Source organism: Neovison vison, chromosome 5 (assembly GCF_020171115.1).
Source record: "Neovison vison isolate M4711 chromosome 5, ASM_NN_V1, whole genome shotgun sequence".
Taxonomy (NCBI): Eukaryota; Metazoa; Chordata; class Mammalia; order Carnivora; family Mustelidae; genus Neogale; species Neogale vison.
The window spans coordinates 34,539,111-34,564,759 of record NC_058095.1 but is presented as its reverse complement, the minus strand read 5'-3'; the positions used below and the strand labels follow the sequence as shown (position 1 = coordinate 34,564,759).

General features: G+C 43.6%; 1 protein-coding gene across 2 annotated transcripts in view; it reads left to right on the top strand.

Annotated features, from left to right (window-relative positions):
• The window catches only part of AATF (apoptosis antagonizing transcription factor), a 100,728-nt gene extending 75,373 nt beyond the window's left edge, over nucleotides 1–25,355 (top strand). For both annotated transcript variants that reach the window (XM_044248476.1, XM_044248475.1), the window contains 2 exons: nucleotides 2,801–2,872; nucleotides 25,011–25,355. In XM_044248476.1, coding sequence (XP_044104411.1) covers nucleotides 2,801–2,872; nucleotides 25,011–25,074 — 136 coding nt within the window. In that variant the 3' untranslated portion in view covers nucleotides 25,075–25,355. The remainder of the gene's footprint in view (nucleotides 1–2,800; nucleotides 2,873–25,010) is intronic.
• Nucleotides 25,356–25,649: the final 294 nt, after the last annotated feature.

Sequence of the window (25,649 nt, the reverse complement as noted above, 5' to 3'; positions counted from 1 at the left end):
TACTCAGTGAGAAGCCTGCTTCTCCAGAACTCTGCCCTTCCCTCTGCTCATAATCTCTCTCTCGCTCGCTCGCTCAAATAAATAAATAGTCTTTAAAAATACTTCATTTAACCCAGTATATCAAATACTATTACCAGTTTTTCAATAATTTATTATTTTAAAATTATTAATGGTATATTTTATGTTCTTTCTTAAATCTTGAATCTTCAATCTTCAAAGTCTGGTGCACTTAACTTGGTCCACCCACAGCAGTCAGACTAACCATGGTTTCAAGGGCCTACGTAACGGCACGTGGCCAGTGACTACTGAATCGGACAGTACATCTATGGAGTAGAGCTCATAGTCTTTGTCCAGAGAGTGGATTATAAACCTCTCTTTGGATACAAGCAAGAATAGTGTTCCTTTTTTCAGATGGGCACCAAAGTTTGGTGAAGCCTCAAGACATTAAAATGTATTTATTAATAATATTTATGCTTTATACTTAAATTAAAAGGTTATGTGACTATTTATATTCTCATATATTAACATAACCTTTGAGAGGGTATTTTGGTTCAGTCTTTCAATTTTCAATATGTGTATCTTTGGATTCACCAGCAATTTCACATTTTAAAAAATTTATCCTGAAGATATATGTAAACAAATATGCAATAATTTATGTATAAGAATCTTCACCTTAACACTGTTTGGTACTGATTTTAAAGGGGAGCAGTCTAAGCTCGGAGTGCCTGGGTGGCTCAGTGCATTAAGCCTCTGCCTTCAGCTCGGGTCATGATCCCAGGGTCCTGGGATTGAGCCCCACATCAGGCTTTCTGCTCAGCAGGGAGCCTGTTTCTTCCTCTCTCTCTCTCTCTGCCTACTTGTGATCTCTCTCTCTCTGTCAAATAAGCAAAGAAAAAAATCTTTTAAAAAAAGGGGGGGGAGCAGTCCATATAAATGCCCATTAATAAGAAATTAAATAAATTATAATATATTGACACAGTGGAATATTTTGCAACTATGAAAAAGAATAGACTGTGATGTGGTTCAGTGGGGAACAGTGTATAATGTAGAATATCAAGTATATTACAATCTCCCTTTTATGTGAAAAATGTGTAAAGTTTATATTTGTCTTATATATGGAAAATGCTACAGCCACACTTAACAGTTTTAGTTAACAGTGATTATTTCTGGGGATAGGACTGGAGGAGCCTTGTCAGTTTTCTATACATTTTTGTATTTGAATCTTTTTTTATAAGAATTGTATATTACTTTCTATAATTAGGAGGTAGCAGACATTTTAAAAAAACACGTATGCACAGAGATTTTGTTTTTGCATCTTACGAAACGTGAAGAATGGGAAGCAATATAAATGTTCAAAAATGTATTATACTATTTCCACTCCTGGGATTGTATACAGCTATCCAGATATTGTTATGGGACATTACTTACAATGCTGCTAAGTGAAAAAAAGAGAATACAAAATTGTGTGTGTATGTGTGTAAATAACAGGATTACTATGAAGACAGACTAACTAAGCAAAATGTTAACAGCTCTCTTTAAGTGGAGGAACTATGCATTTTGTGTGTGTGCTTTGTTGGTTTCTTTCCATATTTTCTATAATGAATTTATACCTTTTCTATTACTCTTGTAATGGGGGAAATATCACTATTACTGTAAAATTCATTTGTTAAAAAAAGGATGAAATTTGGGAGGCTTAGCTGTGGGTGGTACCACAGAGAATCAAATTACTTGATATGTGTAAAAATGTTTGTAATACTGTAAAGCTAATATTATGTATGTGAAAATATCATATTTTTGTTTGTGGATAGTGTTCTGCCCAAGTAGAATTTTGTGGATTTTTAAAAAGATTTTATTTATTTTTTAAGTAATCTCTACCCTCAGCATGGGGCTGAAACTTAAAACCTGGAGATCAAGAGTCACACGATCTACTAACTGAGCCAGCCAGGCACCCCTGCCCCCAATAGATTTTTTTTAGTTAGAATTTTATAATATGCTTATTGTCATACAGCCTCTTCTGTTATAATGAACAGAAGGGCTATCTCCTGTGGATTCTCTTTGGGTAGAATTTGGTCCATATAAGGTCATACAGTTGTTCAGCTCCTTTCATCAGAGGATCTCAAAGCACTATGTGCAGAAATACCCTTTTTTTTTCTGTTGGTGGGAAATGGAAGTGATATAATTTAAATTTCCATAACACCATGACTTGAAGAGCTAAGGATCAAACTTGTTATGTCTCAGATGTACTCCTTCATTTAAAGATGGGTGAAATGAGAGACTGGATCTAGTGAATAGAGATGATGTGGAATTCTAGAAGCCTTTTCTGACTCAGGGAACCAGTGCTAATGAGTGATGGTGATGTGAGGCATTGTATTCGGGTGTTGCACCACTACTGTGCTTACTACTTACCAGTAATGACATAGAAAAATGATTAAGATGTACTTAGAAAGAAAATGGAGTATTCAAGTCCTCTATCTGGAATAAAGTTTAAGGGTTGGTATATTGCTCAAGGGCACAGGAGTGTCTACTCTTTTTTGAGACTATGGTCTAAATGGATCTGTGTTGAACTACTGTCATTTACAATGTGCTTTTATGAGACTTTTCTCCTGTTAAGGGAGATTATTAAGGGAAAAGAGGGAAATACATTTGCGATTAGTGTGTGCTTATGAATTGTTCTCCATTCCACTCTGGAGTCATGCGTTCCTGTGATCAGTTCTGGACTTTATTAACTCGTGGAATGTGTTTCGTTTTCTGGGTTAATAGTTACTAATGTCACTGCCTGTTTGTTTCCTGCTTTATTTAGGTTTCATGTCCTCAGCAAGCTACTGAGCTTCATGGCACCTATTGACCATACTACAATGAATGATGATGCCAGGTGAGTAATAGATTAATTATGTGTCTCAAATGGCTCCATGACAGCTTGATATTGACCTGTTCTACAGCCTGTCGCCCTCTCCATTTCTTCTTATCAGTTAACCATTTGTCATTGACATCATAGTAAGCGTCCTTGTCACTTTTCTTCACCCCATAATTACTGTAGAACCAAACCAAAATTTCTGTGAATATCATTGCTGCCTCTGGTGGTTTTTTGTTCATTTTGCTGTTTGGTTTTTAACTTTAGCCACCTGCCAAGGCATCTAGGCCTAGAGAAAGGTATGGAAGTATGGAAAGGTAGGTCAGGACAGTGCATGTGCATGCTTTCTCTGGCTGGGGGGTTTTGTGCATATGCTCTCTTTTTTAAAATGTCTCTATAGAGATTGTCGCTCTAGAGAGTTGTCGCTCTAGAGATGTGTGTTATGTTGTGTTTGTTCAGGCTGCTGTTAAGGACATACTCATTTTATAAACTGAAACAAGACAGAAATGTATGGGAAAATGTCTCCTTGTAATATTACAATTAATAGCCATTTTTCAAAAACTCACTTCTTCTGTATTAGCTAGCATTCTAGCATTCTACTACATTGTAATATTTCTTTATTACTTATTTAGCCCTTTCCTTCTCTTTCATTTATTTGCGATTCATTTATATCAGTATGAACTTTTGCTTTCCTACTTTATTCAGTGAATTATAACCTATTACTGTCATTATTTTATATTTGAAATTGTTCCATGTAAATGGAAGCTCTTTCAAGCTGGCTTGTGTCCTTTTGGGATGTCTCCATTCCTTGAGTGTGTTCTTACTTTCTGGCACAACAGGGTATTCTAGGCTTGCCTTATACTTTCCCTGTTTCAGCCCTGGAGTCAGTCTTTCTCCAAGGAGCCCTGATTCCTTTTTGTGTATTGTGGTATTTAGAAGCCAAGATTTGTGTGCTAAGGGTGTTCATTGTCATGGCGTTTCACTGTGCATAGGCGCTGTCAGTGTAGGAAGCTGGGAAGTATATGTGTGTTAAATATACACACATGCAGGAGAGAGCCACTTGAGGCATCTCTGACTGTTTACTTTCAGTCCTTCCCCCCCCAATTTTCCTAGACATTTTATTTGTTTATTTATTTATTTTAATGTACTCTGCACGCAACGTGGGGTTCAAACTCATGACCCTGAAGTTAGGGGTCACATGCTCCACTGACTGAGCTAGCCAGGCATGCCTCCTTTCAGTTTTTATGAGTTCCCTTTGAGAATGTTCTTGTTTTTCTTTAGAATATAATTAAAATTACATTCTATGGGAATTTTTTCTTTAAATATTTGTATAGTGTAAGCATTTTAATGTCAGTAACAACTCAAATTTTAAATGACTTTATAATATTTTTATATTGCTTATTTAGTCATTCACTACTTGTTGGACATTTAAATGATTTTTAATTATTGTAAATAATGCTATGGTAGACATTTGTAAACATGAACCTTTACCAGGTGAAATTGCTGGTCGTAGGGTAAGCATGTAAGGGTTTTGCCAGCTTTATATTTCAAAGTTCACTTACTCTTTTTATTTGAGAGTATTTCATCTGCTACTAAACTTCATCAGATTTTCTGTCCTGGCCTAAAAAATAGTAGATACGCAAGTTGAGGTGAACATATGATTACTTCTATTTTGTTTGCTTTTGTTTAGTACTTTGAGTGCAAAAGAGCATACTTCACATGCTCTCCTGCGCTTTGTGAGTGATTGCCTTTGTCCAGCTGGGGGGTTTTGTTTTTTTGTTTCCACTTATTTCTGGATCTAGTGTGTTTTTTTGAAATTACAGAGTAAATTGAGTGCAACTTACAGTCCCTGTCAGGACAACATGGAAGATTATATCAAAGGAAATGAAAACTAGATGTTCAAAAATGAAGACAAACCATTAAGGAAACATTATTACCCCAGGCATAAAGTGTGAAACCCAGTATATTATTGGTGGCATCTACAACTTTTTGTCCTTTGTAGTTAGGATTATTCTTGAATCACCTAATATCCCAGGGGCTCTTAGTTTTCCTGAATCTTATTTATTCACTTAACAATTTCTGAGGGTTGCTACCAAATGCTAACCAAAGATGATTTAAAACTAACTGTATTATTTAGAATTATGTTGGACTTGGTCTGCAAGAATCTTAAAACCTATCTACAGAGATATAAGCAAATGAGTTTATTTTTTGACAAAAACTTTAGGGGTAGCATGCAATTATTGGCAGTGGTTTCCTCTTCTCAATGATAAAAGGGCGAGCTTCTCTTAGTCTTTCTCTTGTGGTCCCAAGATGGCGGCTGCAGTTTTAGCCATCAAACATGTTCATGGTAGGAAGAAGAGAGAAAAGAAGTAGTGTCAGATATACCCGCTTTCTTTTATCAGAAAAGTAAAAGCTTCCCCAGAATCCCCTCCAAATGTTTTATATCTCACTTGTTAGAACTGTGCTACCTTGCTACTTGAGGTGGAGGAGCAGGCAAGGGAGAGAGGGTTGGGAATGTTTGTTGGGTAATAGTCCTTCTGCCATTCAGTGTTTGTAGTGGGAGAAGGCTGTCCCTTGTGGACTGATTGCTTATTATCAGCATTGTTCTCCAGCTTGTTTAGCCCACTTAACAAGGAATTTAATAAAAGTCTTGTAGCTGGAGAACTAAGCATGTGTTTTTTCCACAGTGCACTCTATTTCCATTGTGTTTCTTAAGGAGAAGAGGCATTTATCCACATTATTGCTTGTGCTCCATAGTCTGAGTAAGCCAGATTAACTGTGGATAGAGGAACTGGGCATTAGCTCTCTCTGCTTTTAGTATCCAAACTCTCAGGGCAGAAGGAGGTAGTCATAGCTTGACCTCTTTTGTTTTTCTTTAGGTAATTCCATAATTGGTGACAGTCGGCTACTGTAGTATTTTGTCTCCTACTTTATATATCACAAAATATCACTGAGGAATTGGAAACTTTCATAGTTGTTAAAAATATCGTATTAGTACATAGTACTTTTCCTCAAATGAATAGTTTTGGTTTTGCTAGGTTACAGATTTGTCATTCTTGGTGTGCATATATGAATAGAGAATGTTTTTATGATTTTAAGATAGACAAGAACTTTGTAAGCATGACACCAAGGCCTGCAGCCATAAGGAAGAATATTAATAGATCTGACTACCTGAAAATCGCATTGAAAACAAAGTGTTAAGTAAATGACAGACTGGCAAGAAAAAGTTCAATATGTGACATTTTACCATGTAAAATACTATGTAAAGACTTTTTACAAGTCTCTAAGAATCCCAGTAAAAATAATGGGCAAAATACGTCAACAAGCAAACTTAGAAATCATTAAAAAAATCTCATATAGCTAAAAAAACAAAGACTGTCTGTCAACCTCATTAATCAAAGAAATGCAAATTAAAATGAGATTTCATTAAATTACAAAATATTAAAAGATTGGTAACCTCCTGTGCTGATGGTATGGGGAAACAGACACTTCCATGTACCATTGTTGGGAATGGAATTGGCAAAATGATTTTGGAGGGCTATTTGGCAATGTGCATCAGGATTTTAAATGTATACTTGGGCGCCTGGGTACCTCAGTGGGTTAAGTCTCTGCCTTTGGCCCAGGTCATGATCCCAGGGTCCTGGGATCCAGCCCCACATCGGGCTCTCTGCTCAGTAGGGAGCCTGCTTCCCCCTCTCTCTCTGCCTGCCTCTCTGCCTACTTGTGATCTTTCTCTCAAATAAATAAATGAAATCTTTTTTAAAAATGTATACTTATCTGATGACTCAGAAAAATCTACTTCTAGGAATTGACCTCAGGAAATAAATATGATCTCATGGGTTATGAGACTGATACGTACATCTGGGTCCATTCTCAGCAGGGAGTCTGCTTGAGGGATTCTCTCCCTCTGCCTCTCCCTCCCAGTACCCCCCCCAAATAAATACATTTTTAAAAACTACTTCAAAATGACTAGATAAGTAAATAGGAAATGTAGAACAAAACAAGAATCTTTGTTGCAAATGGTTTATAATGGAGAGAAATAAACAATCCTAATGACTTCAATAAGCAACTGTTACATAAATCACAGTAAGATCATTCGTTGAAATTATAAACAGCTGTTAAAGGATGAAGTGACACTGTATTAAGATAATGTTCAGCTACGAAATATTTTTAGTATTATATATTATACATATAATATGTATTTTATATATAACATATACATATTATAATCCACATTTTGAGTAAATAAGTGTATAGGATGGGGAAAAAAAGTGATACCTTTTAAAAAATGCATTATACTGTCAAATTTCCAGGTTATTTTGTTAACTAGAAAAAGAAATGGTGCTTGTAACATGGTCAACTTATGTTTTGACAGTAGAGATTAAACTGGCATATATATACACATATGTAAGTGTATGTTACAGTGGTTAGGGAAATGTCTGGGAAGACCACACATCATAATATTTACAATGTTTACTTGTCAGGAAGGAATGACATGAGGGAGGGGGTGAGGGAGACTCAGTGTTTTGTTTTTTATGCTTCTAATTTGGTCCAGTCTTTCGCCATATATTCATAGAAGTTACGTCAAAAAAAGAAGAAGAAGAAGAAGTAGTTACATTAAAAAGTAAGACGCTCTGAAAAAATGGACATCGGACTCCACATACTGCTGGCTGGAGGGGAGTAGAAAATACAATTTACTTTCTAGCTTCTGTATTTCCATAGTCTTCCAAATTTTTCTACAATTAAAACTGCTTTTTATCAACAGGAAAAAAAGATGTTTTCAGTTTGAAAATTATATATATAATACACAGAGGAAATGGGAAGGTGGTGATTATTTCTGTATTAAAGTAAATGAATGAAAGCTCTCTTCCTTATGGTTTCCGTCCTATGGGCCATATGGATAAAACTGGTTTTTTAGTACCTGGCTAGTGTCTCTTCCCATTACCCTCTGCCCCCCACCTTTTTAAAAGATTTTATTTTTTTGACAGAGAGAGACACAGCGAGAGAGGAAACAGAAGCAGGGGGAGTGGGAGAGGGAGAAGGAGGCTTCCCACTGAGCAGGGAGCCTGATACGGGACTCGATCCCAGGATCCTAGAATCATGACCTGAGCCAAAGACGACTCAGCCGCTTAACGACTGAGCCACCCAGGCGTCCCTCTGCCCCCTTTTTTTTAAATAATAGTAAAATACACATACATTTTCTAGCACTTTAGATTTCTTATTTCCAGAGGTAGTTCCATCTATGGTTCCTACCTTAGCCAGGTCTGCAGAGAGAAGCCTTCCTCTTTGTTCCTTGGTTCCAGTGTATTGTTCTACACATGCCTAAGTTCCCTCAATGCTTAGGTTTTTTGGAGGAGAAGCAGGACAGAATCTGAGCGCTCTTTACTTGTTCTTGAATCCCCAGTTTGAGCTAAAATCATCCAATTTGAGCTAAAAAAAATTTGTACTTGGTCAAATTGAATTTAAACTGGAACATAGTTCTCATTAAGGGAGAGAAGAGATCTTTAACATGGGGTATTAAAGTACCCTAAATGGAGAGAGAAGTGCTATCATCTTTAAAAAGGGGATGGCATCCTCATTTTGTTTCTCCTGTGATGTGGTCTGTATAGTATTATCTGTTTAGTTAATTTCTGCTGATACATACTCTTTTCTCATGCTAGGAATTTTCTTCAAGCCATCTCTTTTTTTGTTTTGGTTCTTTAAAAAAAAACCCAAAACCTTTTAAATGCAAAGTTTCCAGTTTGTGTTCCCATGTTTACCACATTTCCTTTTGGGAGCCTTTCTTTGTAGATAAACTTTGGATACTAATTTGAATGCCTTTTATGTGCTTTCAGGTTGCCTATGTTAGTGACAGTCTCATGGAACCCCTGATACTTGATTTGTGCTGGGCTAGTAGATCTTTACTCCATCCTTTAGGAGGTGGGCGGGTGGTTTCTACTGCAGACCTGCTGAACATTCCCAGTATTGAGAGAAAACCAAAGAAACCCCCTTTCTTTGCCCATTGTTACATGTTTACATGCAAGGAAGGAGATTACCAGGAGCCTAAAGATGATCACTGACTTGGCCAAGCCCTGGATACTCTTGACGCAGGGCAGCTCAGCTCCAGAGCGGCTGCTGTTTGGCCTTTGGAGTCATCTTTGCTAAGAGGGCGCAGTAGCATGTGATACTACTACAGAGACAGGGTTATCAGGGAAGAAAAGGCTTGGTGTCTGTTTGAGAGAGAATCCCTCTAAGCATCTTGTTACCTCCAAGAAGAGGTCAGTGTCATATTTGCGTGGTTAACAGGAGGATTGCTGTTCACTTGTCTGATGGCTGAAGTTAATCTAAGTTCATCAACATTTTAGAAACATTGCTTACTTTACATGGTGTGACTCCCCTTGGGGTACTTTTAGACCAGAGAGAGTCTGAAGCAAAAATTCAGGTGATCTCTTATTATGGTTTTAACCAAATTTGGAGGTTGTGGAAATAATCATCTGGGGGGGGGTTTTGCCTGTACTTTTGAAAGACCCTCTGAGGCAAGACTTTTTCTTTTTCTTTTTCTTTTTCTTTTTTTAAAGATTTTATTTATTTGACACAGAGAGAGAGAGAGATCACAAGTAGGCAGAGAGACAGGCAGAGGGGGAAGCAGGGTCCCCACGGAGGAGAGAGCCCTATGCGGGGCTCTATGTCAGGACTCTGAGATCGGTACCTCAGCCAAAGGCAGAGGCCCAACCCACTGAGGCACCCAGGTGCCCAGAGGCAAGACCTTTAAAGAAGTTAATTCTTCCTCATTTGTTGTGTTGATGTAAGTCAGAGAGGAAATGCTGGTGTGACAAACAGCAGAAGCAAATTCTAAGACCTCTGAGACAGGTCAAGATATGTTCCTAACCAGTGGCGGCAGCCTCAGATTTGGGAATGGAGTCCACGTGGGTGCTCCGTGCACTCTGTGGGCATGGCATGCCCCTCCCCAGAGCATTTTGGCTCTTGGCTGGGTCAGGGTGTCCTCGACAGCTTGCGGCCGCGAGCCCAAGAACCGTGGTCCACCGCCCATGCACCACTGCTTCGGACCGCATCTCTTCCAGAAACCCAGTTCCTGGACTATCCGTTGCGAGGCTAGCTTATTGCATTTTCCTTATTACAAAAATGCTGGCAGTATTAGCACTTTATAGGTACCCCATTCCTTTGCAAAGAACTTAAAGAAATTTCTCTACAGAAACAGTAAGAATTTCCATATTGGCTCTCCATTTCCCCCTAACCCCCACTATTAAAAAAAACAAAAACAATCTTTAAAAACAAAACAAAACAAAAAACCACTTTCCCACTCCTTCTCTGAAGCTGCTAGCATTAAAAAAGAACAAGGAGAGGATCCTTTAATGATAACCACTAAGCACCAAATACATTATTGTTTTACATCTGGAGTTTTAGAAAGGAAATGTACAAAGGTAATCCAGCCTTGTAAAGTGCTTTGTCAACATCACTGCCACGTTGTTCTTGAGGTGCCTTGGTATAATAGAATTCGTGCAGGCAATTTATCTTCGGCTTGCCATTTTTGTGTGTGGGTCTACACCCTAAATATGGGCACATTCTGCCACTCTCCTGATGATAATCTTTCCCCCAGTTGGTAATCCAGAGGTTAATTTAGGCTGTTTTCGACTCCATTTGCCACCTTTACTCCTTTGTTTAATAGAAGTGTGCACCGCATCATGGTGAAGTATTCTGGTGTAGTTGCTCGGCATTTGAGAGCACATCAGCTAATAGCACATCAGCTAATAATCCCAGAAGTACCCGCCACAGAGCATTTGTCGTTGGTTTAAAAACTTGCAAGCAAGAATGGTTAAGATACAGATGCTTTCTCTGAGCCTTCTTATCTCCTAAAAAGACACAGGTCATTCTGACAGGTGAAACAAGTCCGGGCAAATATGCAACATTGATCTAATCAGCAGGAACGAGAGCAATATTTTCACTGGTGCTGCCTTTTACCGGCATCATTAAAGGCTCCCATTACTCTTTTATTAGAGGTTCCCTCTCTTCCTTATCAGATTACAGAATGAACATAACTCACAGCAGTGATTTGATCTCTTGTTAAAGAGGATTACAGCTTTGCATTAACTCGGATTGACACAGTTTATAATTCGCTTGTTGATACTCAGGCGGGCGGCATCCCTTGTTTGACCCCCCAGCAGTGCTGAGGGGAAAGGACCCCCATATATCATCATTAAAGATGGCGTCCAGCACAGAGATAGGAGGCATGGGGCCTTCCTCCTCCTCTGGTAATGTCAGAAAGGACAAAGGAAACATTCTCAAGTTCAAAGCTGAGACGTGGGCCAGAGTGTTAAAACTGGATTGGAAACTGTGATTGTTTCTTCTGTTTTTCCTGATTTGCTGCTGTTCGGTCTTACACAATTCTGGTGAATTTGCATTCTTAAATTGAAGCCTTGGTTCCAAGCAAGATGTAGAGTGATAAAAGCACATCTTCTAGAAGGAGATTGTAGATGCTGAACAGATAAATCTTTCCTCAAAATGGGGCTTCTTGACTAAAGTTCTCATTTCGGTTAAATTCCTATCATTTCTTCAAAGGATTGTGAATCCTCTTCCCCCCCCCAAAAGGATCTTTCACATTCTTTAAAGTGGATGTAAATATTTCTCTTAAGGACTTACTGTTTTTAAGTTCTGGCATTTTATTATTACTGCCTTTTAAAATACAATATCATATAATAATGTATTAATCACAGCTAAATATCCTGCAAGTGGGTAGGCAATAGCTAAATGTTTTTTACCTTAATTTAGATTAGGTCCTACATTTCCCACAATGATCACTGAGCCAATGTAAGGTTGCTACGATATGTAGACCATTTCTGTTTCTAAGTGCCTTCATCCTTTGCTCTGAGTTATCCACCCTAAGTCTGCTATCCTGTACCCTTCATGTACCTTTTTCATAATCCTTAAACCACTGAAGTGGTTGACATTATCTTCCTTTTATGATAAGAATACTGGGGCATAGGGGCGCCTGGGGGGGGGCTCCAGTGGGTTAAGCCTCTACCTTCTGCTCAGGTCATGAGCTTAGGGTCCTGGGATCAAGCCCCGAATCAGACTCTCTGCTTGGCAGGGAACCTGTTTCCTCCTCTCTCTGCCTGCCTCTCTGCCTACTTGTGATCTCTGTCAAATAAATAAATAAAATCTTAAAAAAAGAAAAAAACATATTGAGGCATAGAGCAATTAAGTAACTGGCCCAAGTTAAATAGCAGGTAACTAATGGAGCTGGTCTGTGCATTTGGGAATGTGAATTCAAACCTGCTGCTGTTTCCAAAGCATCAGCAAGCTTTTAGAAATGTCTAGAATGATGTGCCAGAGGGAAACTGCTTCTCCCCATCTTCAATATACATATAAGAACATTTTCTTAATTAAAAATTTGTTTTGGGGGTGGGCAAGGAAGACTCATTTGGATTAAAACGATTTTTTCTTTTCCTTTTCTTCTTTTAAAATAGAGAAGCTTTTTAAAACGCTGGGGGTTGCCTAACAAGTCATTCACATCTTAGTATGAATCACTGAACTTCTGGACCTGCTCTTATGCTTACACCGTTCATCTGGTTACAAAGACCCTAAACCTTATAGGCAGCTTTGAAACCCGAGTTAGAGTATTCAGGTAGCTTGCCCTTACAGTTCTCCCTCTGCCATATTCGGGTACTTGTCACCTTTCCTTAGAGACAGTATCTTCTTTTTTTCCTGTAATAAAAACAATACATGCATAAGGAAGGAAATTTAGAAAATACCGAAAGGACAAAGAAAAATTCATCTGTTATGTGCTGTTGAGATTGAATGTTAATACTTTATGTTTTCTTGCAGAATTTTTGTGTGTATGTGTTTTATAAAGGCCTATATCTATATATATATATATATATATGTTTGAATCCCTTTTCCTGGTTAACTTTATGTTATAAGCATTTTAACACCATTAAGTTTTTTAAAGCTATTATAATAACTTTATAATATCCAGTTATGAAATACTGTTGGACATTTAGGTCGTTTCTGTTTAAGTAATACTGCAATGAACATATTTGTACAGAAATCTATATTTTAAGTCTTGCTGTGTCTTTAGAATAGATTCTTAGAAGGGCAGTTCTCGGGTCAGAGGTGTAACTTTCTCATGATTCTCGATCAGTTGTACTAATTTACATGCCCCTGCTCCCTTGCCAGCTGAGGCTTGTCATTACACCTTTGGTAATATGGAGGGTTATGTTTCAAAAGTATTTTCTGTTTTGATGTGCTAAAAGTTACTTTTTTGTAAGTTGATAACAACTGACAGACACTTTACTGACCTACGCTGTGTTAGGCACTGAACTAAGTATCTAATGATTATTTTCTCATACAATAGTAAACTTGAAGAGTCCATGTATTTATTAATCACTCATATTTCTGCTTTATCATTTCATTATTTTTCTTTTGGGTTTTAGTTTTGCTTTGCAATTTGTATGAATTTTTTTTGTTATGGTTATGTGTTATGGTTCATATTTTTTGAAGATTTTTTCCCATTTTGCTTGCCTGTTAATATATGTTCAATGGTCTGTACTGACTGTCTCTCTTTTTGAGTCAAACTATTTTTTATACTCCCCACTTGGACTGTTGCACCAACAGTCTCCTAACCACCCAGTCTGATCTAATCCGGTGTGTGTGTCTTGCCAGGTAAGACCTTCCTAGAACACCGCTTCAAGCATGCTAGTCCTCTTTGTCTATAGAGTTGAACCAGTACTTTCGACCCTGCGCCTCAAGGCTTTGCTCCCTTTGTCCCCTCATCATGTTTCAGTGTGCACCCTTGTGCTGTCCCCACAACACTTACCCCCAACCACTCCTTGTACTCTCCTCTCTTCATTCTGCTTACTTAACCCGGCTGTCTCCTCACCCCTTTCCCACCTTGGTCCCTGCCTGTTGGGATGTTCATAGTCCTTGACAACACCAGCCTTTCCCGGGAGATTCCCCATTTCATACTGAGCTGGGGGGCTCACACTTCCCTGAACCCCTACTTTATTTGTTCTCCATTAATGCTATTATTTATTACAGCCCACAAAAGCATTGATGGGGGTTTTCTTCTCACTAGAACACTAAACTTATGGGGCCCCTGGCTGGTTCAGTTAGAGAGCATGTGACTCTTGTTCTCCAGGTCATGAGTTTGAGCCCCACATTGGGTGTAGAGATCAGTTAAATAAGTAAACTTTAGGGGAAAAAAAAGAACGTTTAACTTGTAAGTCAAAGTAGTGTGTAGATGTTTACTGTGATCCCATATTTGGCTTTGTATCAGAGTTTAATGCTCATACATTTGGAATAATTTATTTTGATTCTAGTTCTATCTTGCCTTATTGTATAACATTTTGGTAGCACGAGTAATATTTGCAAAACCGTATAATGTCCAGCTGATGTCAGGCTCTCGAAGCTAGAGAATTTTGCCCTGGCGCTCAGACGGCATGATGCAGAGGAGGGTTTCCTCTGTGGTTTCGTCTCCTTCTTTACGAACCCAAAATAGTCCTTGTTCATGAGAGTCTCGAGGACAAAATGTTCTTTAAAATTTTTTGTTTCTGAGGACTATTTTAAATGTAATCTGTTCAAAAATCTAAATAGAGAAAATGTATGTTTACACATGGGTAAATACTGTATCATCCCTTTGCCTTCAGCACAAACATACCCATTTCTGTGCAAACCTGAAAAAAGTTGGCTGTAGGTCTTCTTGTCTGAAATGTCTTTAAAGGCTTTCAGCTTATAAGTCTATTTACAATTTGCTGGTAATACTGTTTTTGCAAACAGTCCTATAAGACAAATGAACAAACGTTTTTGCCTCTCTTACCGAAATCTCCAAATCCTCTAACTCCGCTAATATCCTTTCCCCAGCTCCCCTAGCACCCTGTACCTGCCCAGATCGCATACTGTGCTTGCTGCCTGGTCGTGCCCCTAGTTAGCTATGGGTTCCCTCTCCAAACCGAAACACGGCACCCCTCAAGCGCCAGTTCCATATTTTGTTCTTAGCCTTTGGGCATGTTGGAAGAGCACCAGAAATGAGGAGTCTAGCTCTGGGACTTCTTGTTCCCAACCCTTTACGTAGAGAGTTTTTGAGGTCATTTTTATGGAGGATGAACCTTGGGAAAAGATCTTTTACAAACACTCTTGAATTTCTATCACTTCCAAGAACACACACCATGAACTTTGTATTCCATAGGAGGTTTCCTCCTGTCCATGTTGGCTGTGGGATCTAGACAGGGCTCTGTGATGACCAGTTACAGCTTAGATTGGTTTTTTGGACTGCTCTCGGGATTCGGGAATCGTGTGGTTTAAGAAGAAAACAGTGTAGAATGAATTCTGGACGTGCATTAGCAAGGTGTAACAGTCCCTGGTTACCGTTGTTATTTTTAGTGTGGATAGTAAGTGTCAAACCAAAAAAGGGTATTTAGATAAAGGGTATTGCCTCATTGTAGTTTGAGTTCAAGGTGCTGGGATGAGCCGCATCTGTAATGGGAAGCTATTACTAACTACCCTGGAAATGAGGTCTTGAATGAGCCATAACCACACCTTGTGTTTTATCCATTGTCTCCCTCTGGGGAGCAGAACACTTTATAAACATTAACTCTTTTACCCTCTGGGCACCTCCACTTAAAAGGTAAATAAGACTGAAGGCTCTTTCTTCTCCAATATAGATGAGGCAGCATCAGCCCAGTGAGGGAAATTACTTGATCAGAGGCAGGGGAGGCTTTAGTAGCCTGAGGTGTTTGGAGTCCCAGCAGTGGACCTGGACAGCATGGCTGCCGCTGACACCCAGGAGACTCCCGCTCTGTGTGGTTCCCCTTTCTGCTTCTCAGCCTGGTGGGGGCTGGGCCTTTGTCTCACGTGGAATGTGAGATGCTGCAGAGACGCATGCACGATTGTTCTTCAGCGCTTTGTGCTCCTTTATAAGAAAGAAGAAATCGATACACATTTTCTCCTACACGCACTTGGCAGTACTCTGCCTCCTCGCCTACCTCCCAGGCCTACTGGGGAGGCACAGCTATGCAACAGAACAGATCCCACCAGCTGCCTGGGGCAGAGATGCAAACTATCATTTTGCACTTAGCAGTTAGGCTTTTTAAAACCAGTCTTCTCGCTGGCCAAGGTCATCAAACTGCTGGCTTTGGTGACCGGCTGGTGACCCAGCTTGGGGGAGATGCCCTGTTGCGGACACCCAGGGGCTGCGGGGTCCTGGTTACTGCTCCTAGGGAAAGCTGACGTGGCAGATGTCTGGGACAAACCTTTTTTTTTTTTTTTACCCAAATTTCCCATTTACAGAGAAGAGGAAGAAGTAATTCTTTGAAGGATCCTACTAGAACCCAAAAAAGATTGACAGATGGAGGGCATCTGCTTTCATTCTCTCAACTAATACAAGTAAACTGTTCAAGCCAGAGCTCCGTCTCAGGGTGTATTTTATTTTTGAATCAGAAAATGGGGTATGGATACCTGTAACTCGGAGCTACCTGCCATTAAGCACCTAAGTGTGGGACAGTGAATGATGAAGACTTTGCTGTCATTATCAACGGGTGGTGGTTTAGGTGATAGCCAGCATAGCCTTACAGGGCCAGGGAGCGCAGTGCCTAGGTGAGGGCGTCAGAGCCCAGCCATGGTGCTTGTTAGAGCTGAGGGCATTAATGAGATTGCCAGGGGACGGTGGGAGAGGCCAGAGAGGAGGACAGAGAACAGAAGCTAGAAGATGGTCTACACTCCCGGCCAGGAGGAATATGAAAAAGACAAAGAGGGAGGAGGAGCAAAGGAGAACACAACATCCTTGCACCCCAGGGCAGAGAGTGTCAGGACTTGGGGGTCAGCAGCTAGGAGCCTGGCCCTGAGGGCCCACTGGTACCTTATACCCCTCCTTTAGGGTTGGCGCCTGGCCTTTGTGTGCTCCCTGGTCACACTCTTTTTTGGTTGGGAGTTGTACGGGGCTTTTCTAGTTAAACAAGTTCTCCTGCTGATCACCAGGAGTCATAGAAACCCTTGCCGAAACTGTGGATTGCCAGTAAACACCTTCACTAATTTCCATGTGTTCTGACTCCCAAAATTAGGATTTCAACTGGAGCTGAGAGATGAAGCACACGCTGCCCCCCCCAGGCACTGGGTCGCGGGGCAGCAGCCTTGATAGGGACACAAATGTAACTCGCGTGTCAGTCTCCCCTTCAGTGCGGTTGGAGGAAGTGATTCACGTCTAAGCAGTGAAGCATCCCCGGGCTTTTAACAGGAGCTGTGAGAGGGGCTGCTGTTTGAACAAGGAGCTTCATCTTCCTGAAGCCAGCAGTCACAAAACCGTAAACACAACACCGGCCAACTCTATTGCCGGGATCGCGGGGGCCTGACGTTAATATTAAACATCTCCAGCAAGGCAGAGAGCTCTGCAGCCCAGCCACAGAATAAAAATAAATAAAAATAAAGAGAAAACCCTGCTAAAAGCGGTGAGATGATTTGTCGTCTTTCCTGAGCGAGGCCATTTGTCTTCTCTCGCATCAAATCTGTTATAAAACAGTCAAACTGTGAAAGTGGAAATCATCCCAGGAATATGGAATATTAATGCACAGGAAGGGAGGCCACATCCCTTTTGTCTAGAGTGCCAGTGTCGTCTCCCATCCCCAGCCACCACCAACCCTTTTAATGCTAGTCCACCAAGGTAAATTATTTTTCTTTAGAAAAATTTGAAAGACTTAAAGCTGGTGGTAGGGATGACAGAAGTTTCAAGTATTTGTCTTCCTTTGTTTGAGCAAAGTTGAGTGTAGCTGACTTGGGAACCAGGAAGTCGTCTGAGCAAGGAACCCTGTGCAGATTCGGCCCTCGGGCCATCTCTTCCTGGCCTTCTTCCCTTTCCTTACTTTCCCGAGCCTTTCAGTTCCTTTGTTTGGCCCTCAACCCGCTTTTCTGAACATTTATAAATCTCCAGTCTGTCTGATCTTTAGGAGACAGGCCAGAGGCCACATGTCACCATCTGTAATTTAAAGCTGCAGAGCTAAAAGCATTTGCAGAGGTTTGAAGGACCTAGTTCTGACCCGACCAAAAGAGCGAATTGGAACAGACCTTCTAGAGTCTCCTTCAAGCACGGGGAAGATGGTGATGAGAGCAGACACACTAGGTAATTTACGGGCGCAGTTTGCTGGAAGCCAAGCCACTGGCCGAGGCCTTAGAACTGGGTCGTGTACTGCCACCTCGTGGCGGATTCGGGCAGCTGCTTGGAGACTTGCCTTGTCTCCAGATTTAGGTAATTAGCCACGGATGTGGGCATCCTCCGAGTCCTGTCTACTTTGCTCTAACTTGATCTGTTAAGAAATAAGTCCTAGGTAAGAGAAGGCTGCTTTCTTTTCTTTTTACCTCATTTCTTGGGTGCGAGGGGAGGGCCGTGTATGTGGGGGCGGGGGTTGGTATGGAAGGGTGATGAGATTTCAGGAAAGGAGCCTGTGATCCACTTTTTGTTGCCAGGGGATGTTGGGAGGAGAGCAAGGAAGAGTTAAGTGCTGACCTCCTGGCTACCTTCAGGAATCCTAAATTTTCCTCTGTCATATCCTCTATGTTGTCCTAAGAGCCGCATGTATCTCTTCCCTTGGCTTGCGTCCCTAACAGTCCAGTCTTGGAGGCAGGTTCTAGCACATGTCCCTGCCTCTGATGTTGTTCCTGGGACAGGTTAGGGTTTACCCTCTGCCTCAGCCCCCAAAGAGCACAGGGCAGTTGCTTGCCATGTGGATTGATATATTTCCCCTGCTAAGTCACAGAAGCATTTCTCAAGCACCTTTGTCTCACCTGTGAAGTCACTGATATGGGGTAGAATGGCTCTGGGTCAGAGAAAGCAGAGGGAATGAAAGATTAAAGGAAGGTACCATCTTGTTTCTCGTGTTTTGAGGAGCTGACCACAAAGCGTTCAGAGGGTCAGGCTCTGAACGGTCCCTTTGTTTGGGGTCACTGGTGTGTGTCTAGCGAGAATTAGCAAGATGTCTTGTTGGGTCCCCATCAGGGAGAGCCGAAGCCCCGTGAGGGCAGGGGAAGTGTGCGCCGAGGGCAGTGCGGGGAGGAAGCCCCGTCCTGCCCACTCTGGACCAGCAGGGCTGCGCTGGGCAGGGAGAGCGCAAGGACCTGAGCCTTGGGGCCTCTCCCGGCTTTGTCTCAGCAGGAAGGAAGGGGGGCTCTCTGCACCTCGTGAGGAACAGATCTGGTTCGGAACATATCTGGTTCTCAGAGGGCCTCCAATCATTGAAGCGCGGCTGCGGGAGGAGCGGTCCGTGGGGTCTGTGTCTGGGCTCCGGAGGGCCAGTGGGCCTCAGCACCAGGCCAGCCCAGCAGGCGCTTCTACTCTCGCTTGGGCCTTGCCGGCTGCCCCAGAACCAGACGAGGCTCATGTGGGGCCTTCAGGGTCTGGTGTGAGGTGGGGGCTCCCCTTCATCATGTTTGTCAGCCTCCGCAGCTCTAGGAGGTCAGCTCTTCCCAGAACACGAAGGTGAGGGAAGGCCGGCGGTGGTAGCATCACCAGTGACTCTCCAGTGCAGGTGTCTGTCACCCGAGCCCCTGCCGGTCCACGGGAGTTGCTGTTCCCGTGCTTCCTGCACTGACCCCTAAGGATTTGGGTTCATGCGGATTCCAAGGCGGGAGGAAGCTCTCTTGTGTGCTCCCGCATCCTGTGGTTACCCCACGGCCACGCAGGGAGCCAGCGCCAGGCGAGGGGTGGGGGCACGGGCTGTGTGGGGACGGGGCTGGTGCAAGGAGGTAGGGCCACGACACCCCCTGGGATGTGTCTGGGTACTCAGGAAGAGCCCCCACACACACACCATGAAGCAACAAACGAACAATTTCAGATTAGTCAAGGTCAAATGGTGTGTGTGAGTCTAATCTGGAGAGCAGCCCTGCGGCCTCCAGCGGCCCGTTCGGAGGCCCGGCTCGCAGCCCTGACTGCCGCACTGGCTCGGAGAGTGTCCTGTGCTTTGCTCTCTGCCTGCCTCTGGCCATGGGGACAGTCGGGTAGAGCTCGGGGCTGGCTCCGCAGCTTTGGGGTCTGGGGACAACCCGGGTGCTGCAGGCCCCTGACCTGGGGAGTTGAAAGGCTGCACAGATCCTGTGCAGGTGTGATGGGCCGCTTTGTGCCGACTGCCCTGACGGCAGCATGGACGACTCTTGTTTCTGTCACAGTCAGTGGGAGGAGCACAGGGAGAACTGAAAGGAGCGTCTGGGGGGGTGCGGGGGACACACGTGGGGCTGCAGTCTCCCTTGGGCGCTGCTGTCCCCACCTCACTGGGCTGCTCCAAACTTGCCCTCCACCTTAGTGCACTCTGTGGCCCCCTCTGCTGCCATACTTTGAGTCTCTTCAGAAGAATCGGGTCATAAATAAGCCGAATTCTAACACACACACACACACACACACACACACACATTCTGTCTTTATGGAAAATGGCTGCTAATCCATGATCATTTTTTTTCCAGAAACAGGTTTTATGATAATATAGTAAAAATATTAAATTAGAAAATGCCTCACTAAGGGTTATAAAACCTTACTACACTAGAGATAGGTAATTATCCCCTCTACAGCCTAAATGACAGTTTAAAAGAAATAAAAATGTTAGTGCTCATTACTTGCTTTTGTAGGTTGCAATAAAGGGTAAGTTAAATTTTAATTCAAGGAAGGGCCCCTGCTATCGACCTTCTACCTTAGGTCCAAGTCTTGTTAATTACTCCGTAGGTTATTCCCCTGCATGATACGGACATTAATACATTTTCCACAGTGGACATTCCCACTGGCCAGTGAGGCCGGGAGTGTGGAGGAAGGGTAACGGGGGGGAGGTGTTTCAGCTCAGTGATTCAAATCTTGATTCTTGAAGTGATAGGGAGCGGGAATTATGCTTTTTTTTTTTTTTTTAAACTAAGTTCATTATGCATAGCCTTAAGGGGACCTCAAGTATTAAACTATACACTTACCCTAGAGAATCAGATGGAGACAAGGTTAACCTGAAGGATTGATAGTTGAGCTTCTCTGCATGGCTAAATCCCGGTTAGGAAGGATGCTGCGGGGGGGAGATGTTCCGAGTGGCAGAAGGCAGTCCAGCCCTCTGACCCATGGTGCCTTTTTATCACCCAGTTTTATTTTTAGTTTTGTTTTCCTCGGGATGGGGAAAGGGATGTGGACAGGTTCCTTTTCTGTGAAAATGCCTTTCCCTTTCTCTCAGCACTGACACCATGTCACGTGCGTGTGGGCGTGTTGGGGGGAGGGGATGCTCTGCTTCGGGCCCTGAGTCTTCACGCTGGTGTGTGCAGAGACTCCCCGAGGGGAAGGGGCATACACATTTTTTTGGGAATCAGTTTCCAGCTGTGTGCTCTTACCCCACTCAGGGTAAGAGTGGGGCGGCTGGAGAAGGCACCTAGACCGGGGTCTCCAGTCCCACCTCTCACAGCGCCCCCCACCCACTGAGCAACCCGCCGTGCCCCTCCTCTCTCTGACTTGAAGGGTTCCCACCCCAGGCACCAAGCGGGGGCGTGCCTCACAGCACTGAGGCGGGCGGGAATTGAGAACAGAGGGCACCTGCACCAGGTGACAAGGCCCTGTGGCTCCGAGGGTTCCAGGGCTTTATTTCCGACAAAGCTGCAAGACAACCTAATTGAGCTGTCAGCTGGCACATCATTAAAACAGTTTTTGGTGGTAGATCACTATGTGATGTTGGGGGGCAGGTAATTCAGAAGGAATCAAAAGAATTGGGGGACGTTGCTGTCACAAAACTCCCCTGTCCCCGTCTGCTTGTCCATGTGATGAAGTTTCTCTGCACTTGCGTCTGCAGAAACCAACAGAAAAAGCCTGGATGCTGAGCGTTCTTTCATTCTGGAGATAAATACCGTTCACCATGAGTGTGTGACTGGCCCCGTCCATATTATGAAGACGTGCAGTTCCAGCAATGTTTTATACAGTTACCATAATAAATTTTCACAAAATTTTAATACATTTTATTTAACTGTTGTTGTATATGTCTGTTGTATCCCGATCATAATTGTGTAATAATGACACAATCCAGAAGTACTTTTTTAATTACTTAAAGCCTTACGGTGTCAAGAAATGAAAATATTTTCAACTTCTGAAATTTCATAAAAAGTGTTTCAATTTACATACTTATTTTTGTGGCCAAGAAGTGTAATAGGGTGATCAATAAAAGACTTTCAAGCATAAAACAATTAGGACAAAAATCTGTAGGGAGAAATCAAATGGAAATACAAGTTTAAGAAAGGAAAGAAAGCTGTAAAATTGCCAAGTAGAAGAGTATGTTTATATGTTATTTAAGTGAATGATGATCAGTATCAAGTCAGGATGGCCCGAACATCCCTATCGGGTGCTTTACAGAAGAAATGAGCGAGTTTTATTCCAGAAGTTAGTATTCACAAGACTCTGATAATTATGTCCTTTGTGACTAGTAAATTTATTGAGAAAAACCGTGTGTGTGTTGTAGAACTCTTGCAGGAGGTGGGCAGACAGATTCGGGGCCCAGGCTGCGGCCGCGTTGTCCCCCTGCCCGCCCCACAGGCCACTGCAAAGAGCCTCTGCAGGGAACCATGTGCTGGAGCCACACAGAGCAGACCAGTTGGCGCTGGGGGTCTTCATCCTGTAGGTGATTTTGGGGGGTGTGTGTTGTCCCGTTGGGGCTAAGAAACAGCAGGGCGAGGGGGGGGAACGGGAACATCAGTTGGAGGCTGTCACCTTACTCTTGACCAGCGATGGTGAGACTGGGTTGGGGGGGCGGGCGCTAGGTGGGAGCAGGGGAGTTGAAGATGCTGTGGGGGTAGAGCCGGTCACTGAGGAAGGCCCAGAGCTGCAGTGACATTGGAGGTCTTAGATTGGAATCATCCCTTCCTCTTCGTGTGTGTGTGTGTGTGTGTGTGTCTCAAACTGTTTTATTATTTTTTTTTCCTTTTTTTTTTTTTTAAAGATTTTATTTATTTATTTGACAGACAGAGATCACAAGCAGGCAGAGAGGCAGGCAGAGAGAGAGGAGGAAGCAGGCTCCCTGCTGAGCAGAGAGCCCGATGTGGGGCTCGATCCCAGGACCCCGAGATCATGACCTGAGCCGAAGGCAGCGGCCTAACCCACTGATCCACCCAGGTGCCCCTCTCAAACTGTTTTAAAAGATCCAGACCCCTCAGCCTTCCAAGTTGCTTTGCCATGAACAGCTGCATATGTTTGTCAGCTTTGTCCACCTGAGTGTGAAATGATGTTCTATCAAAACACGGGTTTCAGCATTTCACTCGGCGCTCCTGACACGTGAACCCTGCTGCGGCCGGTAACTGGCACGGGGCCAGGCGCTGAGCAGAGGCCATTGGTGGCAGTAATGACGGGGGCCGGGCTGGCGAGCGGGGCCCTCACTAGCCCGCGCAGCCTTAAAGCCAGACTGTCCTTTTTGTCCTGGCCGCTCTCCCCTCCGTGCCGTTTCATTTTGTGTGTGGAAATGACCAGAGAGACTTGTGCTTACGGGCAAATAGGCCACTGTGAGATCTCGGGAAGCTCGCGCTGGGCCCAGCTGTCCTCCGGGTGATGGAACTGGTGATTTGGAAGCCTCGGCCTCTGGAAGTGAGGCCACCTGCCTCTTGTTGGCCTCTGGTCCGAAGCACCTTCCACCCAGCTTGTACTTGTGGGCTGGCCAGTGCAGGCTGTCAGGTGTGCATGGCCGGAGGAACAAAAGAGCCGAGCTCCAGGTGAGGCTGTGGCCCTTGTCTCTGGGCCGCAGATCTGGTCCACAGCTCAGGGGCAGCTGCTGGCGAATTCTTGGGTAAAATCTCCGTGATCATCCTGGAGATCTGCTGTTTGCACACCTGCACTTCTTTGCCTGCCTTGTGGTCCCCAGCAGGAAAGGGTCAGGCTGCATTCTGGGCGACTGCAGTTTCTTTAGGATTTTTCCTTTTCTGGAAGTCTTAATATGCTTCTTTTATTGCTGGACTTCCTCACGATGGTACCTCTGTTTCCACATACCACCCTCGCAGGATGACTTCATACACAGACCGAGAAGTTTTTGTGTTGCAGTCCTGTTAACCCGAAATAGCTGTTTGAAGGGTGGTGGTTTGGTGTTTTGTTCTGTTTGGAAAGTCAGATTTGCTGAAGATGGCTCTCGGGTAATGAGGTCACTTTTATAAGCCTATTCTCTTAGCCAGCATGGCAGGCTGTCTTTTAGGGTGAGCTCTTGAAAGTGTAAAACAGAGCAGGCGCAGCTTTCTTGTGGGATCATTCCCTGGCTGGCCCTCGACCATAGCTGTGTGTGCCTGGCCTCCCTCTGGGGGGGTTAGTGGTGCGACCTTCCTGCAAGGGCAGCTGTGGGTCACCTGCCTCGGCTGGCCCTGTTTCCTCCGTGGCTCGCCACCCTCCTCACATCTCCACAGGGGAAATCTGCGCTCTCTGCGCGCAGGACCATGTTTGGGTGCTCCCATGACCAGGGCAGGAGAGACCCCAGCCCACCTCTTTTGATATTTCCAGGCCTTGACAGAGAACGTGGGCTGGGTGGGTTGTTGCGTGTGTGTGTGTCACTTGACAGCAGAAACAGAGGTTGGAAAGGAGACTTTATTTTCAAAGACCCAAGACCCTGGCATACTATCATTTTTTGAATTTCGAAGACCAGCTCTAGAAATAAATTAGCCAGTCGAATTATTTATTAGATTGAAAATAGATAAAAGGGGCCAGGGGAGTGGGGGAGAACCTTAGTTCCACCACCAAACAGCTGCACATGTGATAGTAATTGGAATCTTGTTGCCAGGTCATTTTCATTGTTTTTCAAGTACTGCCAAGTCCAAGAAAATGTATGAAAACTAAATCATATCCCCCTACATCCCATGTCTGATTGAATCCTCCTCGTCATGCGGCAGTCTCATACATCCTATTAAAATATTCAATCTTGTTTTCTTACTTGAAGAGCCTGTCTGTAAAGGGCAAACTTATAGAAAACTCATTCCCTGGAGACAGGTATCCAGCCACACCGGACTATTTACATATTTTACTATTTGATTGGCTGCTTCTGGGTTTTACCTTCCTTTGTATTTGTGAGTAAGGGCTGTGGGATGCATTTTTAATTACAAGGCTGTGTTGGCCATTGAAGAAACCAAGGGGACATTTCCTGGCTTCTCAGTTCTTGTTGAACCTTGAAAAGGGAACCAGTGTATTTACCAATTTGTTTTGTTTGTCTTCTAGGACTGAGTTGTATCGATCTCTTTTTGGGCAGCTCCACCCTCCTGACGAAGGCCAAAGGGACTGACTGCACCCGCCACTCTTGCTACAGGCCCGAGGCGGGGACCGGACACACGGACAGGCGGACACACCATGCACCGGCTCGCCAGCCCCAAACACGGGAAGCCGTCAGCCCGTGACTTTGGGCTAGTTGGGGAGTCCTGGGCAGGTGGGGGATTTAGAGCACGTGCCTAATAAGACCCGGGAAGCTTGGAGTCAAGTGTACATGTCCCCTGTGCTTCAGTTTGCTGGGGACCCGTGCCCCACGCTCGTTCACCATCACAAATAAACCGTGTTGTTACGGCCATGGCCATGCGTGTGATGTCTTAGCACGGAGTCAGTCGGCTTGAGACCTCTGGTGGAGGGACAGCTTTGTGGGGGACGGTTTTCACTTTCTTTCCAGTCACACGGCCTCCTCTCATGATACAAAGTTCGTAGAAGCCAGGATGCCGCGTACTGGGCGGGTCATGTTTCGCGATGGCTCACTGCTCCGAGGAGCAGGGAATCCCCAGAAACCTATGAACTGTGCCCAGGAGACTCTGTTACTGGGAGGCATTCGCCCGTGTGTCACAAATACAGCTCCCTGACTTCTTTATCATTTCC